Below are 16820 nucleotides of genomic sequence, written 5' to 3' on the forward strand. Positions count from 1 at the left end.
TATACACCTTTACCCAAGAATGTACTGTTTACTCTTTACCACAGGTACACAGTGAGCTCATAAAAAATGCAACCAGCAAACCCTTTGCAAATACAGTTAGATTTTATTCTTGTTTCCAGTGATTATTAAAATAAGTCTCCTACAACTCCCTTCAGCTGATTCAGTTCCTGAGTGAGCTGTTGCTCATTAAGCCACCTCTTCTACTTTATCCAGTTCTTCTTCAGCTTCCAGATCTGCCACCTCAGAGGGACCACAAGCAGCATCTCTAGCTGAGAGCTTTTTCATTTTGATGTTTGGCAATTTCCTCAGATCACCATCCCATTCTCTTAAAGGAAAAACAAAGCAATGAAAAACTATTACCAATAGAAGCAAGAAGAGGGAACAGCAGACTTAATTCACCTTTTCTCAGAAGGTGCTAACTCAAGGGAAGCTGTTGTTCTAAATTGTACTATCAGTTCCTCTGCAGGTATGAAGAAGCACCAACATTTTCACCTGATCTTGTACACTAGAGCAGCTGTCATTTTCTGCAAAGAATTAAGGACTTTCAGCTCTGACATTCTAAACAACCATCAAAACAAACAAACAAAAATTCACTTTATTCCCATAGATATCTGCATGTATCCTCAGGTACTTTAGACCACCTGCTTTTAAGTTTGACACACTAAACTCCCAGTCTTGTAAGCAATGAAAAGCAGTTTGGAGGAGTTCTTTGTCTGGATGTTCTATTTGCAGAACTAGTATCACATCCACTTAGAAGTCCTTCATTATGATTTATGGTAACTGTTACGACCACATATGACAGACTTGAAGTGGACTCAAAATATTAATATACATTAATTCACATTATTTCAAGAGGCTGTATGAAGGAGGAAGGTTTCTAATAAATATCACATGTTAAATCCAGCACTCAATTAATAGAATGCTTTCTTAATTGTAGTAAGTGCATTTCAAGAATAATTTTTCTCAAGGGCAAAGACAGTATTTGCCAAGTGTAAGATAGTCATGTTTTTGCTCTATTTAAGGTAATAAAACAACAACTTCTATTAGATGTTCCAGTCAAAGTTAGTTGTGTATTTATGAACACAGCAGAAAGAGGTCTTTCTCTTCTTTGAAACAGGACAAGAGGAAAAGGGTTTAAGTTTTGCATAAACAGAGCAGAAGTGATAGTAAAAATAACTTACCGGAAAAATTTAAGATGTTTTCTGTTCATAATGTCTGGGATTTCTAATGGGAATGGAATTAAATTCTATTAGATGTGTTATATTATTCAAGTGAGTCTCATTTCAAAGAAAGAAATGTGCACTAAAGGGCTGAACATATTATTTCAGAGATTAAAAGACCAAGAAAATGAGATTTCATATTAGTAAGTTTCTAGAACAACATATAAACAGGAAGACTTCTCACTGCCAAAGAAAAGGAAGTAAACTTATACCTATGAACTGTTCCAGAATTCAAATGTACCAGTTACCGAAAACCAAATCCTGACAAAGAATAAAAAGGGTGCTTCACTTTTCTCTTAACTGACACATCTGACAAACAGCAAAATCTTAAGTACTTAAGGTTTCCTTTTAAAAAAAGTCCAGTGAAGAAACCATGAAAGTCATTATTTTATTATTTGTCTTAAAAGCCTAACTAACATCCTCAACTATGGGCGACATTGACTCACCCATGTAATAAAAAGACAGTTCTGCCCTGCAGAACTTAGTATCATAGAACCATAGAATGTTTTGGGTTGTAAAGGACCTCGAAATGTCATCTGGTCCAACCCCCTCTGCAGTAAGCAGAGGCTTCCTCAACTAGATCAGTTTGCCCAGAGTCTTGTTGAGCCTCACCTTGAATATCCTCCAGGGATTGGGCCTCAACTACCTCCCTGGGCAACCTGTTCCAGTGTTCCACTACTATGATAGTAAAGAACTTGTTCCTAACATCCAATCTAAATCTATTCTTCTCTAGTTTTAAACCACTGCCCCTTAGTATAAATATGCATAACAGATAAAAAGTAAAATAAGAAAGCTTAGTTTCAAAACTGACCTAAATGTACAGGCCTCAGTCTAAATTAATTGAGAACTAAGATGTCCATAAATATTTGGAAATATTTTTTTAGAAAAAAATTTCAAAGCACTTAAGTCACCATTGCACGAAAGACAGATCATCATCAGACTTTAAAGATTATTGAAGTATTCAAGTACTGATTATTCAAGTAAGAAAATCTAACAGTTAAATATACATTGCAAAATTCACAATGCAGTACAAGAATATATAATGTGTGTTTTTAAAAAACAAACACTGGGAAGAATAATGACAGGTATTTAAACAGAACATCCTTGGATTCTGGAATATAAATCCACTTCCTTCCACCTGTAATGAAAGTTTGAGACCAAAGAATGGCTATTTGATAACAATTAGTCTCATTCCAATGCAATTGTAATTTCCATTGTTAAATATCTGCTCTATAAACCACTCGATACTGGGAAAATAGCATCCCATAGTTGCTGAAATGCCTGCTAATACTGCATTAAATGCAACATAATATACTGTTGCCACCAGCTCTCATGTTCCTCTGGGTTGAACAGAAATAGCCATCAGTAGTTTTAATAACTGAAAGTCTTCTGCTACCAGAAATACAGTGACACATACTCACAACAAACGTTTATAACCTTTTGTGTTTGGTTCTTTTTTTTTCCTGAATGGCCAAATATTCCTACTAAATCTGTCATTATAAATGCATGCAGAATTTTACCTAAGCTGCTTTGATTCAGTGTCATTCTCTCACTGCCAGTTCTGAAGTATTGCAAATGACCTATGCTTAACATCCTCACTAATTTATAGAGATTTATGCCTTAGGAGCCTTGACATTTTTGCATGGTATAAAATACCTCCTTACTGTCTACGAACAAGGTCCTGCACTTGGGTCAGGACAACCCTTGTTATCAATACAGGCTGAGGGATGATGAAATTGAGAGCAGCCCTGTGGAAAAGGGCTTGGGGGTACTGGTGGGTGAAAAACTGGATGTTAGCCCAACAGTGGGCACTTGCAGCCCAGAAGGCAAATCGTATCCTCGGCTGCACCAAAAGGAATGTGGACAGCATGTCAAGTGAGGTGATTCTGTCCTCTACTCTGCACTGGTTGAGACCTCACTGTATCCATCTTTGGGGCCTTCAGCACAAGAAGGACATGGACATGTTGGAGACCTTATAGCAGACTTCCAGTAACTGAAGGGGTCCTACAGGAAAGCTGAGGAGGGACTATTTACAGAGACATGTAGCAATAAGACAAGGGTCAGTGGTTTTAAACAGAGGAGAGCAGATTTAGAGTGGACATTCCAAAGCAGTTCTTTTTCAATGTGGATGATGGAACACTAAACAGGTTGCCCAGGGACATGGTGCAGGCCCCATCCCTGGAGATATTCAAGATCAGGTTTGATAGGGCTCTGAGCAACTTGATCTAATCGCAAATGTCCTTGTTTACTGCAGGGGGGGTAGACTACATGACCTTTAAAAGTTCCTTCCAAGCCAGTGCATTCTATAAACCGCACAGATTTCACAGCCAGCAGGGTGTTCAACAAGGAAGATGTTTGCTACCTCTGTAACATTAAATACACTTTATTATTTTAGCTGCTGAGATGTTTTAATTCCCTCCTGAACTATGCTGCTCATAAAAATATTACCATTCTTCATATCAGTAACCATTTCTCTCTCCCAAAGCAAACATTTGCACAAGATATTTATCTGAATCTCACAGTGACTGAAATGTCACTGCTCTGTCAGTGCTCTGCACAGAACGGGCTCCATACATATCACATCCATTTGAACTGTCATACAGGGAAACACTTTAGTTAGGTTAAAGGATGATATTGCAGCCTGAAGTTAAAAAAAGAGAAAGGATGTTAGAAACTCTAGATGCTCTTTAGACAAGAAATGATTCAGTTACACAATAATGATCATTACAGAAGATAACAGCTACCAAGTAGTACAGTAATCACACTAGTAGATACAGGTAAATAACAGAACTTTGATTTAAATCAATTTCCTTGTAATCTGAAATTTCAAGAACTAATAAAACTGGTGCATTTAGCTTTAAAGGCTGTTTTTCCCCCGAGATTAACATTATGCTTCCGAGAGAACATGCAAGACAATTCGAAAGAAATTACAAAAAAGGATGATGTTCAGATGAAATAAATGTGATGCCTTTCAACTGAAAGCTTGCTAACTCTAAGTTCCAAGGCTATATCCTGTAAATACCTAGGATAACCTTTCAAAAGCTTTGTCATGAACATGTAAGACTAGATTAAAAAACAAACAAACAACAAACCACAGAACAAAACAAAAACAAACAAAAAAACCACAAACAAACAAACAAAAAAAAACCAACCACACCACACACATAAATTACAATGCCAGGAAGAAAAGTGCAATAAAACTAGTATAGATAACATTCAAGGAGTAAGAACGTGACAAGAAGCTGCTAACAAAACTCAACAGCCTCACAGACTGAATGCTCTCTACGTAGGTAATTTTGGGGTTTTTTAAAGATTAAAATCTACTATGCCTTCAGGTATCTACCAATTCTGTAAACAGCCAGTAAAAAAGAACTAATTTTTCATTTACATCTATCTGATATTTTAGGAGACTTTCCTAAATGTAAACATTACTTATCATGTAGTTTCTTTATAGCAAATGCACATGCATAGAAAAAAAATAACTGAGTTCAACAACAGAGGGAAAAAAACACCACCAAAAACCCCAACAAATACTAAGTCAGTTATAAAAGCTCCACTCCCTACAGTTTCCAGGGATAATAATGAGCAAGAGCATAAAAGCAAAGTCTCCAGCTGATTTCCATTTATCTCTAATCTCTAATTACAGTAGTTAGCAGGAACTATTTTCTCTGAATGAATACCATTCTAGACAGAGAGCAAACCTGCAGCAGCTGTGGTAACAAACAATGAATGATTTCAGAGCGTATTTAATGTGTGAAGTAGCACCATGCACTCTGACTGCTTTGCTTACTAATACTATAATAACCTCAAATTTTGCTTACAGTATTTCTGGATTCTTCTTTATTTTATGTCATGCTTGTGCATGTGACATCTTTTTATCTCTTCTCTTGCTTTTTTCTGTCAGCTTTCGACAGTGCAGTAAGGAAAAAAAGGAAGTAAATTTTAAAAAGCAAAACATTAAAGGAGATTTTCTACAACTGAGCCATCTGATGACATCCACAGTATCTATTTTACTGTGATTTTTCCCTCCCTTGTATAAAATAAAAGATTAAGAATGAAGTCATACAGATGTTCCTGAATTCCTCTGCCACTGCAGGCTGTGAAAATACAAAGTAACACTTGGAAAATTTAGAGCTGTGTATTTTCCTTTTCTGGTACAATACAAATCAGGGGAAAGGGGAATATGTCACATAATCCAAACCATGCTGCAATTGTATCCTAACCACAGAAGAACATGGATTTTTCATGTTTTCTGTGACACACTTTCACTGAAGCCGACTGCATCTGAATAATACTTAAGCATTAAAGCCAAGTTTATCACTCAATTCCAAAATGCTTATTAAAGCAAAATACATAAATTTCACTACTATTTTGTATTTGACTCTCCTCAAAACAACTCTTTGCTGTTTGCACTTCTATTATCCCTTTGTCTTTCTCTCTTATTTCACCGTATTACTGATGATTCCCTTCAACTTAGCTCTCAAAATTTCAGTCTTTCTCACTTGTAGCTTGCATCTATGTACAAGCTCCAAAACCACAAAACATGTTCCAAAAAAGTTTTAAGTATTTCTTCTTAAAGAGGACTGTGCACCTTAAGAGGAGATTTTCAGCTTCAACACATGATGTGACTGCTCCTCAGAAGACTTCATTAGATAGTCTGCTGGCATAGATAGCTTACCCCAAAGGAAGACAAAGGTAACAAAAAAGCCAACAAGAATATATGGCATTATGACTTAAACTTGTGATAATGGCCAAAGTAAGTGTTTAAAAACTCAAAGTGCTTTCAACTAGGCTTTTATCTGCAAGATTTTTAATTTTAAATCTTCAGGGATTTTTGTGGGGTTTTGATGTTAGAGACTTCACACACACAGAACACTTACATACCCTCCACCGCTATGTTTGGTAAGGCAAAGAAAGGAGCATAACTCCCTCTGCCTGAGAAGAGCAAGATGAAAAATGTGGTTTTCTACTTGTGGCTTATCGTTTAGTTAACAGAAGATGAGGACACAGTCTCACGCTGTGTAGGGGGGAGTTTAGGCTTGATCTTACAAAGTTCTTCACAGAAAGAGCGATTGCCCATTGGAATGGACTTCCCAGGGAGGTGGTAGGGTTAACATCCCTGGAAGTGTTTAAGAAAAGACTGGATGAGGCACCAGACTGGATAACAAAGCCCACTTGAAAAAAAATAATTGATTCATAAAGAAAGTGATGCTGGTTAAAGTCCTCCTGTTCATGCAAGTTAAAACATGCACACTCACTGAAATGCACTGTCAAAAAATACTTTGTATATAATGAAGGTCCAAGCAAACTGAAGAAAATTTCCATTTTAAGACAGGTGCATTAAATCTCTCTTTAATTTTCAAAGTATGCGATATATGCCTGTACTAAACAGGCAGTACTAGCAAACATGCACAAAGGCAAAGTAACAAGGAAGAAATACGAGTCAAATCTCCACCATCTTTTTTTCTCCTTTTTTTCCACTTTGCCCCTCCTCCCAAAATCCTCTGCAAGGCGCAAACACCTAACAGTTACTTGACTCCTTTAGAGATAATGCCTAGAAATTTCACTTAGCCTTGTGAGCAGGATGAGAAGGTGTAACCACAGGATTATTTCTAATGCTTTTACATACCCATTCCATAGCCTTCATAGAGCTGTCGTTCACGTTCTATGGTCTGCTTGATGACAGTTTCTCGTGAGCAGTGCTGTCTTCCTTGTCTACCTTTAATACTGTTTTGTAATTCAATCTGCTCCAACTCAGTATTGAATCGACACATATAACTGAAAGAAATAAAATGCATTTGTCAGATGCAGTCATGCAAAACTTCTGCAAAACAGAATTACTTAGATAATCTAGGAAGTTATTTTGCTATTTGTATTTATTTTCTAAATTAGTCAGACATGTTTCTTAGATTTGAAATACTACTTTCATCTTCAAAGTGGAAGCTCCATGTAGAAACTTTACTTGAATTGTCTGCAGCTTCCAGAAGCATTGGGGGGGTATTTACTTTTTTAAAAACAAAATAAAAACAAGCAAGCAAATAAACCCCCAAACAATGACAATGCTTGCATTAAAAAAACCTCCTACATTATTGTAACTCATCAGCTCTGAAAGACTAGTGTTAAATCTAAGTATTTTATCACCTCAATTTTTAAAGCAAAGTTCTTTGGCATGTGTTCAGCATCATCTCGCATCCAACTCAAACCTAAAAATTAAGTTTTTATTGCCTTTGCAGTATCACTAGCATTGACTTACAGTTTACAGGAAGTGTGTCAGAGCTCCTGAAAAGAAACTGAATGCACTACACTTGTGAAATAATACATATAAGTTATTTAACTAGCAGGTGTAAAAGTGGTGACAAGTCATTGGAACATATACCCATGTTCACAGAAAAAATTGCATTTCATCTTAGCAGATTCAATGTTGATATTTTCTACTTTAAGAACTGATACTGGTACTGTTTCATCTTCTCAAAGAAAATTAAAAAATAAGGGATTAAGCAGAGAAAAACCCCTCTACATTTAAGTGTAACTGAACAACCCAACTAGCAAATTCATGCAACTGATGTTGTCCCAATCATTCAAACCTCCATGCACTATGAAGAGATATACTTAAATAAAGAAACAAACACATGACTTAAGTCAGTAATGGTACTGTGAATATAAACATATTTCAGTATATTATTAACCTCAGTTGCAATCAAATCAAGTATTTGATATTAACAGTAATATGTAAAAAGTCCTCCTTTAGATGATCATCGCTTACAGATCTAATTTAAGAACATTATTTTAAAAGGCAAATCAAGATTATTAAATCTGTTTTTAACACCAGTTAAAAACCAGTCTTACTTTTCAATTAGTTCGCCAGCCTCCTTCTTCGTGTACTCAATTTTATTGGGGTCAAGGTGACTTTGAAACCATTGCAATTTTTCTCCTACAAGAATAAAGTTAACATTAACGATTATGTCATCACTGTAGCACCAACATATATTAAATTTTCCCAAGTCTTTGAAATTACCCCCCATTTTTCAAGATTTTGAACAGCATCATAGACTCACTGATACTGTGCATATGACATATGAAGGCAGCTGTAACAGAAACGTTCTCACATCATTTCAGATGTATTTTATACCTTTCTTACAGAGAAACAGATGTTGCACTTTGCTTTACTGGAAATCAGTGTTTAAAAATTCACTGTATCAACTGCTTAAAATGGAAAATTAGGAAGACCCCAAGGGGAAAAAAAAACAAACCAATATAATGACTGAGCAAGAGTTCTAACTATCACAAGTTTCACATAGATTACATTGACAAAGTTCTGTGTCAGTTGTATGAAAGAGAAAAATATTCCAGGTTGTGTCTCAAAGTTTCAGATTTACTTGCTCACACATATGTCTGATAACCCCTATCATCCTCTTTCACAAGCAATTAAAACCAGCACAGAGACAGGTACAATAAATACACCTACAGCCTTACAAACCAAATGTTTGGTCTGTATCCCCGTGTTGCCACATACACTGATTAGAAGTTAGGCTACCTCAGCCTCAACTTCAATCCTATTTGAGTGAACATGTCATGTATTTCAGCACCTCAATGCAATCAATTTTAACATTACAGAGTCAGATTACAGAGAAAGAAACTCTAATTGGAGAGACAATACAATTGGCAAAAACTACAATCTATGCTAAAAAACTGAATATTGTATTCAGTAATAGAAGTTTCTACTCACCAATGATACTCAAACGTAAAGCTTTGTCAGTCTTCAACCTAGCAGAGAAAAAAAACAGATATGTTATGCAGAACATATCCGTAACAAAAAATATCTTTGTTTTTCTTTCTCCAAAAGCCAATTTTTTGGCATCTCACTGAAAGCTGAGGTAAAGCTTCAAACAGAAATATTTAGCAAATTAAGACCAATGTAAAATTTACTCTGCTTCATCTCAGAATTCTATTTTTTGTTAAAACTACTATCTGAAATTTGTCCAGTTTATAATTTAAGTTAAACAGTTTCCCGGAAGAAATTGGGATTCAACACTTTTCTTAGAAGACAGCAAAAGGAACGCTGCAGAAGTTGAAGTATTTTTAGTATTCTGCTGATATGTTTAATGAGTTTGGAGATCAAGAACAAAAGGTTTCACCACAGTGCATCCTTGCAAATAAAGCATCCAATGTGGAGAATACTAATATATTATCTAATAACTAATTTTAATTTTTTTTCAGTTCCTTTTTTTCTGTAATCAAAACAAATAATTTAAGAGCCAACAGTTTTTCAGTTCCACAAAGAATCTGCAAAAAGCACAGCTCAAAGCATCATCATTACAAAGAGCACTACACCTTCACACACATGAGTATCTGGGCTCCACTCACATGGTCCATTCAAATAATAGTGCAGTCTGACAGAAAGTGCCTTAAGTTCACTTAGATACATTACGATTGCTTGTTTATAAAGGTATCAACTAGCAAGCTGAGACAGAATCGAACTAAAGGCCAGTCTTCTCCAGCCATCTTTTTCCTCTGTGGAAACAAAACGTAGAGCAGAAAACCAAACTTGCCCCAAAACAGCAAGAAATCACCAACAAGGAGTTAACTATGCCGTTTTATTCAAAAGCTGATTTCATGAATTTTAACCCGTCAGCTCATTTTATCACCACTCTCTTCACGGAATCACAGAATGTTAGGGGTTGGAAGGGATCTCAAAAGTCCAACCGCCCTGCCAGAGCGGGATCACCTAGAGTATGTCACACAGGAACATGTCCAGGCAGGTTTCTAATGTCCAGAGAAAGAGATTCTACAACCACTCTGGGTAGCCCGTTTCAGTGTTCTGTCACCCTCACAATGAAAAAGTTTTTCCTTATGTTACCCACAAACAAGAAGTATCTACTGGAATGCTATCTTTCGGTCTCTACACCAATTTTACACAGTCAACTTACTTTTCTTTCTTTTCCTGCTTGTGTGCTTCCCTTGCAAGCTGCGCAGCTTTTCTGCTGTACGGATGGATAGCTTTTTTCTCTTGCTTCCCTGCCTGGGTTTTTCGTAACTTTGGCTGAGAAGAAATCAAAGATGCTGTACATTAACAAAGTTAAGCAGAACATTGAAGGGAAGATAGGAACATGTATTACCTTGTTTAAAACTAAAAAAGGCATCCATCAATACCTCAGAAAGCCCTTAGCTTACAGTAGCAGCTTATCAGTACTATGTTAGATCTCACCCTCCTCTGTAACTGGAACATGGCACACAGAAAACACGCTTTTAAAAAGTCTTACATAGTGATTACTCTCAAAACAACTATTTTGTAGAACCCTGCAACTAAGACTACCTCTTTGTACCTTTGCAGTAAATGTCCCCATTCAAGCTTCTGTCTAGTTGCTGCATCTGGGTTTCTGACAAAGGCCGTATGTAATTTGTATGACAATACAAAGGATTTTCCTGTCCTTCCCCACAGACCATAAGAGGCCCTCACCTCAGGGAGGCTTTCCTTCCTAAGCCTTCATGCAGCACAGAGCTGGAAAACTACTCACAAATTTAAAAAACACTTTAACACTAGTTTAAGTTATGTTACTTATTGGTGTACACCTGAAAGCAAGCAGGCTACATGTGCTAATATCATGCAACAAACAGAAATCCATGAATGGAGAATATACTACATCGTAACACCTGTATTAGCATCAGCGTTTAGGACCGCGAGAGAAATAAAAGATAGTCGAAGATAAATTAACCTAAGTACCTAAAGAAATCTCAAGGGGTACCTTGCATTAGTTTCACACGTTTCCTTCTGACCCCCAGAGGTGCTCTCTAGCGGTACAGGCACAGAAGCAGCCTCGTGGCCCGTACCCTCTGGTACCCTGCCGGGGTGGCCTAAAACTACCCAGAGCACTCCGGGCCGAAACGCGCCCTTGCAACAGGCAGGATCACTCGCGGCTCACCCCTTACCGCGGGGACTGCGACGGGAGCGCGCAGCTTTTAAATGCGAGTGCAATTCGCTGCCAGTAAAAGCCCACGCGGCCGCCTCCCGCGTTCAGGGGACCCGCCGCGGGCTCCCAAGGCCTCTCCAGGGTGGGGTCGGTGGGGCCGCTCCCGGCGAAAGGAAAGGGCCGCGAGTGCCGCGGGAGAAGGTTTCTGCCACCCCCAAAAGCACAGACGACAACAGCCGAAACCCTAACTCCATGCCAACCCTCATCTCCATCCCATCGAACGCACCATGCCGACCGACCCTCTTTCCGCCGCCGTAGTGCACCAGTCGGAGCGGTCCGGCCGGGCGGCGCGAGTAGCACGGCGGCGTTCCGCAGCGGGGCGGTGCCAGGCGCCACCCGCCTCGCTGACATCTACCCAGCGTTGCTTCCTCTTAACTTGACAAGCCAAACGCACAAAGAGGAGAAAAGTGTGGATTCGGCCGAGCTGCAGAGCCCCTCCAATGACTTCTTAAAGCAGGTTTGCGTTAAGAAGTCACCACCCAGACGAGGGGCCTATTAAAAATTACGTCAGCTCCAAGTACTGCAGACTCGACAGACACCATCTTTAGGCCTTATTGCATCTTAGATTTCAAGCACTAATAACTTTTTTCTGTCAAGTGTTTTAATTATTTCTTGTAATATTGAATGGAAAACACTGGAGATCTGTCCTATTTTGGTTTGGATTCATCAGGCTTTATAAAGGACACTGTGCCCCAAAATTTTCCTGTTCTTCCCATCTTCATTAATGCAGGTTGACATACTTTACCCTTCCCCATATACCTTACCTCTCAGGGATGCTGTGGAAGAACAAAATGAAGATTTTGTTGAAGGTAGTAACAAGCAGCCAGCATCTTCCCCAGCTGCCCCTGGTGAGGAAAACCTAACACCTGACCGCAGGTTGTGTTTGATCCAGCCCAGCTTCTGTAGGTACCCTCCTTACACCTGCAAGAAGACAATAGCAATTATTTTCTAGGCTGAAGACTTGTACTGATGGAATGTTTTCGTTTACTATGGTGATCTACCAAACTTCTGCCCAGTATGAAAGATCTCCTTATAAATTGTAATTTAAAAATCAGTGGCACCTGCATGTGTCATTATTTTCACATAGTAATGCTTAATACTGAGGTATTAGTTTCATACTACTTTTTTATATCACATTCCTTGAGAAGATCAGTGAATGCAGAAGTGCAGAATGAAATTCCTTTTTACAATATAGTAATGTATCAAGAGTCTGATGTTTCTTATTATGGCATAACTTTCCACAGACGTAATTCATAATTTCTCTAACATCTCAGTGGCACATGTCAAAAACTCTCAGTGGGCTAAGGTCACTGCTATTATGTTTCACTTCTAGACTTCTCAGTGATTTCAGCTAAATGGTGACTGATAGTATGACAGCTCAGGAAACGCTGCTTACAACTTTCAGTATTGCCAGATAATGTGTCACTGTTGGAGCCTTGCTCTTCTTCAAGCTACCAGAAGTCAAACACATTTCTAATGCAAAAATGTATAAAGAGCTCCAGTATTAGAAACCTAGAGAATATAAATGTTGAGGTATCAGGCAAAACATTCTCATTACTTATTTTCTTCTATTGTAACAATTGCTAAAATCTGCAGTCTGGTCTCATGGCATGGTGTGCTATTAGTCCAATCCAATGCTAGAAGTGGGGTTTTTAAACATCCTCCTCCACAGACATTTTGCAGAATGTTATTTCTGTTATGCTTAAACATGTTCTAATATTCATCACAAATGTATCAGTTACCTATTTATATCCATGTGTATGATTCTTGTGTCAGCATCATCCTTTTAGCTTAAACAGTTCTTTCATCCGTGTCCATGTAAAAGAAAGTAGAAAGGATGTAATTTTGTTTTAAAAACTAAGACTGCAATTTCTTCCAGCTTCTTAACAGTCTTGGCAGAAAAATAGTGGAATAGTAGCTCAATGATAGGGAAGGTGTCTCACAGGAGGAGGCATGTTTTTTGGTGGAATATATCAACTTTCAGGAGAAAGGGTCCCAAAGGGGTGTGGCTCCTGCTAACATTGTTCTGCTACTGGTTCATCTTACTATATATCAGTTCTCCTTCACATGTATAAAAGTGGGAAGGCAGTATTTTGCTATCTTTTAATAATGCTACATGAAAATCTTTTTTGTTCAAGTTGGGGACCAAATATTTAAAGAAATATATCCATTGTAAAGATTGTCCCTAAACAGTATTTCCCCAAGTTTTTTAGTAAAACAAAAGAGAGTGATTAGCTTGAGTGAAGTCTTCATTCAGCTTATATTGGAACATTACGTATTTGTCCACTTGCAATAAAACTGTTTCATAGATTTACAGAACTGCTACAGAAAGCAGTGACAGCAGCAATTTATTTTAATCTAATAGTTTAGGATGTATCAGTAATAGACAGGAAACTGAGCACTGAATTTTAAATAGTCCATCCGAGTAAATAGATTTAGATTTATGCTGTCAAACAGCACAGGAATCATAGTAGCCAGCTAGGGAATAGCTCTGTTTTAATGGTGTTCAAATCTAATATTTAACTGAGGGATGCTGAAGGAAGTCAGACAATACAGTAAAATGACAGTGAAAATATTTTGATTGTGGGGTCCCACTTATGAATCCAAAATAAAGATGAAAAAGTAATTTTTAGATTATTTTATTAATTTGGATGAGCAGAAATGTTGCAATGTTTTTGGCTGCTAAGAAACTAAATAAAAGTGCTGAAGAAGCAGCATTAACATAAGCCTTTGCTTTTAGATAAACATTTTCCAAACTTGCATCATGACCATATTGTGACTGCAGTGTTTCCTTCCTTCTGACTCCCAAGCACAAACACAAACATGAACACTGCTTTCCTGTTAGTCCGGTGGCTCTGCTCACAGCCATTGCAGCCTTGCACTGATTAATGTCCTTAGCTTGGAGACTTCAGAGCATGCATGCCTGGAAATATTAATAGCTATGCTATTCCTGGCAGAATACCACAGAAAAAAACTACTCTAGTCTCTGTCTAGTTTCATTTCACAGAGATATGCTGAGTGGGAAGCAGAGGGAGGTGTGTAACTCTCTTACTTCTGAGCTGGAGGATATGTGGTTGGGACACAAGTTGGGGCTGCATGGTACCCCCAGGGCAGGATTATAGAGACTCATTCTACCTAATTTTAATTTTTTAATTGGGACATTAAGAAAGAAACATAGGGTCTGTAGATACTTATACTTAATAGACAGCTCCAAGGGACTATTCAACTGGTCTTTTGCCGTTGAATATAATGAGCCCACTGGGTAATGACACATCTAATTTGATGACTTAGTTACAACCCAGTAAGTATTCAATGTAAATGTGCACCAATTTCTAGTCTGATTTTGTTCTTTAAATAGTTTGTAATAAAAAAAAATGTTCTTTAATACTTCACTTCCCCCATCTATAAAGGATTTTGCACTGATACATTAATTTCTCTGCTGATAAACTGAGGAAAGGTATGAGAGAAGTACCTATTTGTATCATTTACTCTCCTCTTTCTGGTTTACAACTATTTCTGAGCTATACCACTGAAGAAATTAATAGTTTCTGAGTAGGAACATCTAATACACTCCTTTGATTATGGTTATGTTACCTATTTCTGTGTTTCCTGAGTTTTATAAATGCTGTTGGGTTTTTTGTTTGGGTTTTCTTGGGTTTTTTGTTTGTTTGTTTTTTAAATCTTTCTAATAGATTTCTGTCACTAATCAGAGCAGCAGCAGAACACCTATTCCTTTTGACAGAGCCTCCTAGACTAATGCAATTACTTGATATAGTCAACCATTTTATCAGTTCCTTTAACCTCTTAAAATTAGTGTTCTTGCCACTTTATTTGTTTAGATTTTTAAGAGGCTCTCTGGTACTCATATGTTTACATATGTATTAAAATTCTAGATAGGATTTAATATATTAAAAGTACTAAAAATTAAATAGCACATAACCTTGTAATGAAACCTCCATGCAAATAACCTTGTAAAATCACCCTCTTCTGTCCCATCTGTTTCCTCTTTTCCTTTCCCATCCCTTGTGCTTCCACCATAATAGAAAAAAGTAGTACCATGCATAGTGAAATAGTAATATTTAAAACAGACCAGTTCATCTGTGCATCTTGAAAATCCTTGGTTACACAACAGCTATGTAGTATGTCCTGCAAGTTGCCAGTTGCAAGGTACTCAGTGTAGAAGTATATACGTTTAAAACATTCTAGAGGAAAGAACCTGAAATGGGACTAGAGAGCAATAATATAACAGGCTGCCGCTGTATAGCATGGCAGCAAAGAAAGTCAAATCTCATATATTAGGATCTTTAAATACTGTGTTTTGCAAGCTCCCTTCTGGACCTAATCCAATCAGGATGCAAGTGAGAGTGTAAATGCACACAGATTTGACTCGCTGGAACTTGCAGCTCAGATAAAATGACAGATTAAATATGTGGACAGATAGATCTGGGCAATATGCCTGTAGATTTCAGAACTGACTGCTTCTGCCTCTGCTTAAACTTCTGTCCAACCTGTCTGGAACTTGCAACACAGCTAAAATGACAGATAAAATGTGGACAGATAGATGTGGGCAATATGCCTGTAGATTTGAGAACTGACTGCTTCTGCCTCTGCTTAAGCTTCTGTCCAACCTGTCTGGGCACCCATCTGAGTATTTCTTCCTTATAACCATTAAAATATACCTATTCATGGTTTTGCAACCCAAATTCACAATATAATAACTTTACTTTATTCTTGTAAAATTTAAGCTGTTGTAACTTTTCTTTGATAGTGAATTGAATCTACTACCCAATACATTTACCGGACATGTCCTAGATATATATATATACATTAGGAACGGATACATAAGAAAAAAGCATCTTTGACAATATAGAAGACGGTTGTCAAGTTAACCTTGAAAAAACATATTTCTATGCAGCACAGAAAAACAAGAAATAATTAAATTGTGAATGACAGTAGATAATTTCTTAGTCCTATCTATTGTCTGATTTGAGTAGTCTATTTCCTTCTTGTCATTTTCAATCTCCTTCAGTTCTGGCCCTGTAGCTATATCAGTTGAAGCTATTATATGAAGATATTGCATAATATTTCATATGAGGTGACTCTGGAAATGGAATTTTGTGGAAGCAAATGTCATGTATTAGGTCTCAGAAGCTTTTCTACAGCTCCTCTAGCATGCTTATTGAGATGTCAGGTGGCTGTAAGGCTACAAATAATTTCTGATTTTGTTCATACTGATTTTTAAATTTGTTTTCCTCTTTTTTAGATTTTTTTTTTTAACTTGGATTAGACTTTCACTTTACTGCAAAGGATATCACAGTACTATGCACAGCTAAAATACACATGTATACACCCCTCATGTCATCCCCATTACTTCTGTAGCATTCCACTGCTTTACAGTAAGCAAGCACTTTTCCTACAATGTTGATTTTTCATTAGAGCATCAGCATACTTTTGAGCTTCAAACTCAGTCTGTGGAGTGCCCTGGGGATAGTCTAGATAAACTCCAGGGTCGTTGCAATAGCACAAACTGCATGTTTAAATTTTGTTTGACTGATTTTGCCGATTGAATAGCTTTTCTCATTAGATATAACTTCACTTTGTAAATCTTCCACCATTCTTATAATTCTTCTGT

The 16820-nt window shown here is 37.4% G+C and overlaps 1 protein-coding gene across 1 annotated transcript; it reads right to left on the minus strand.

Moving 5' to 3' along the window:
• TMA16 (translation machinery associated 16 homolog) lies at nucleotides 1–11432 on the minus strand. The gene is made up of 7 exons (XM_054383164.1): nucleotides 11415–11432; nucleotides 10148–10260; nucleotides 8947–8984; nucleotides 8067–8151; nucleotides 6850–6998; nucleotides 1182–1224; nucleotides 1–325 (listed from the first exon to the last, which is right to left on the minus strand). Exons 1-7 carry the CDS (start codon nucleotides 11415–11417, stop codon nucleotides 187–189), a joined length of 570 nt encoding a protein of 189 aa, XP_054239139.1. The 5' UTR covers nucleotides 11418–11432; the 3' UTR covers nucleotides 1–186.
• Between the last annotated feature and the right edge of the window lie 5388 nt (nucleotides 11433–16820).

Source organism: Indicator indicator, chromosome 8 (assembly GCF_027791375.1).
Source record: "Indicator indicator isolate 239-I01 chromosome 8, UM_Iind_1.1, whole genome shotgun sequence".
NCBI lineage: Eukaryota > Metazoa > Chordata > Aves > Piciformes > Indicatoridae > Indicator > Indicator indicator.

Excerpts from the sequence above, each read along its gene's own strand:
- TMA16 (XM_054383164.1), bottom strand. Across the intron at positions 8,985-10,147 it reads AAGCAGGAAAAGAAAGAAAA|GTTGAAGACTGACAAAGCTT; the intron begins GTAAGTTGACTG and ends TTTCTCTGCTAG. Across the intron at positions 8,152-8,946 it reads TTTACGTTTGAGTATCATTG|GAGAAAAATTGCAATGGTTT; the intron begins GTGAGTAGAAAC and ends TTATTCTTGTAG.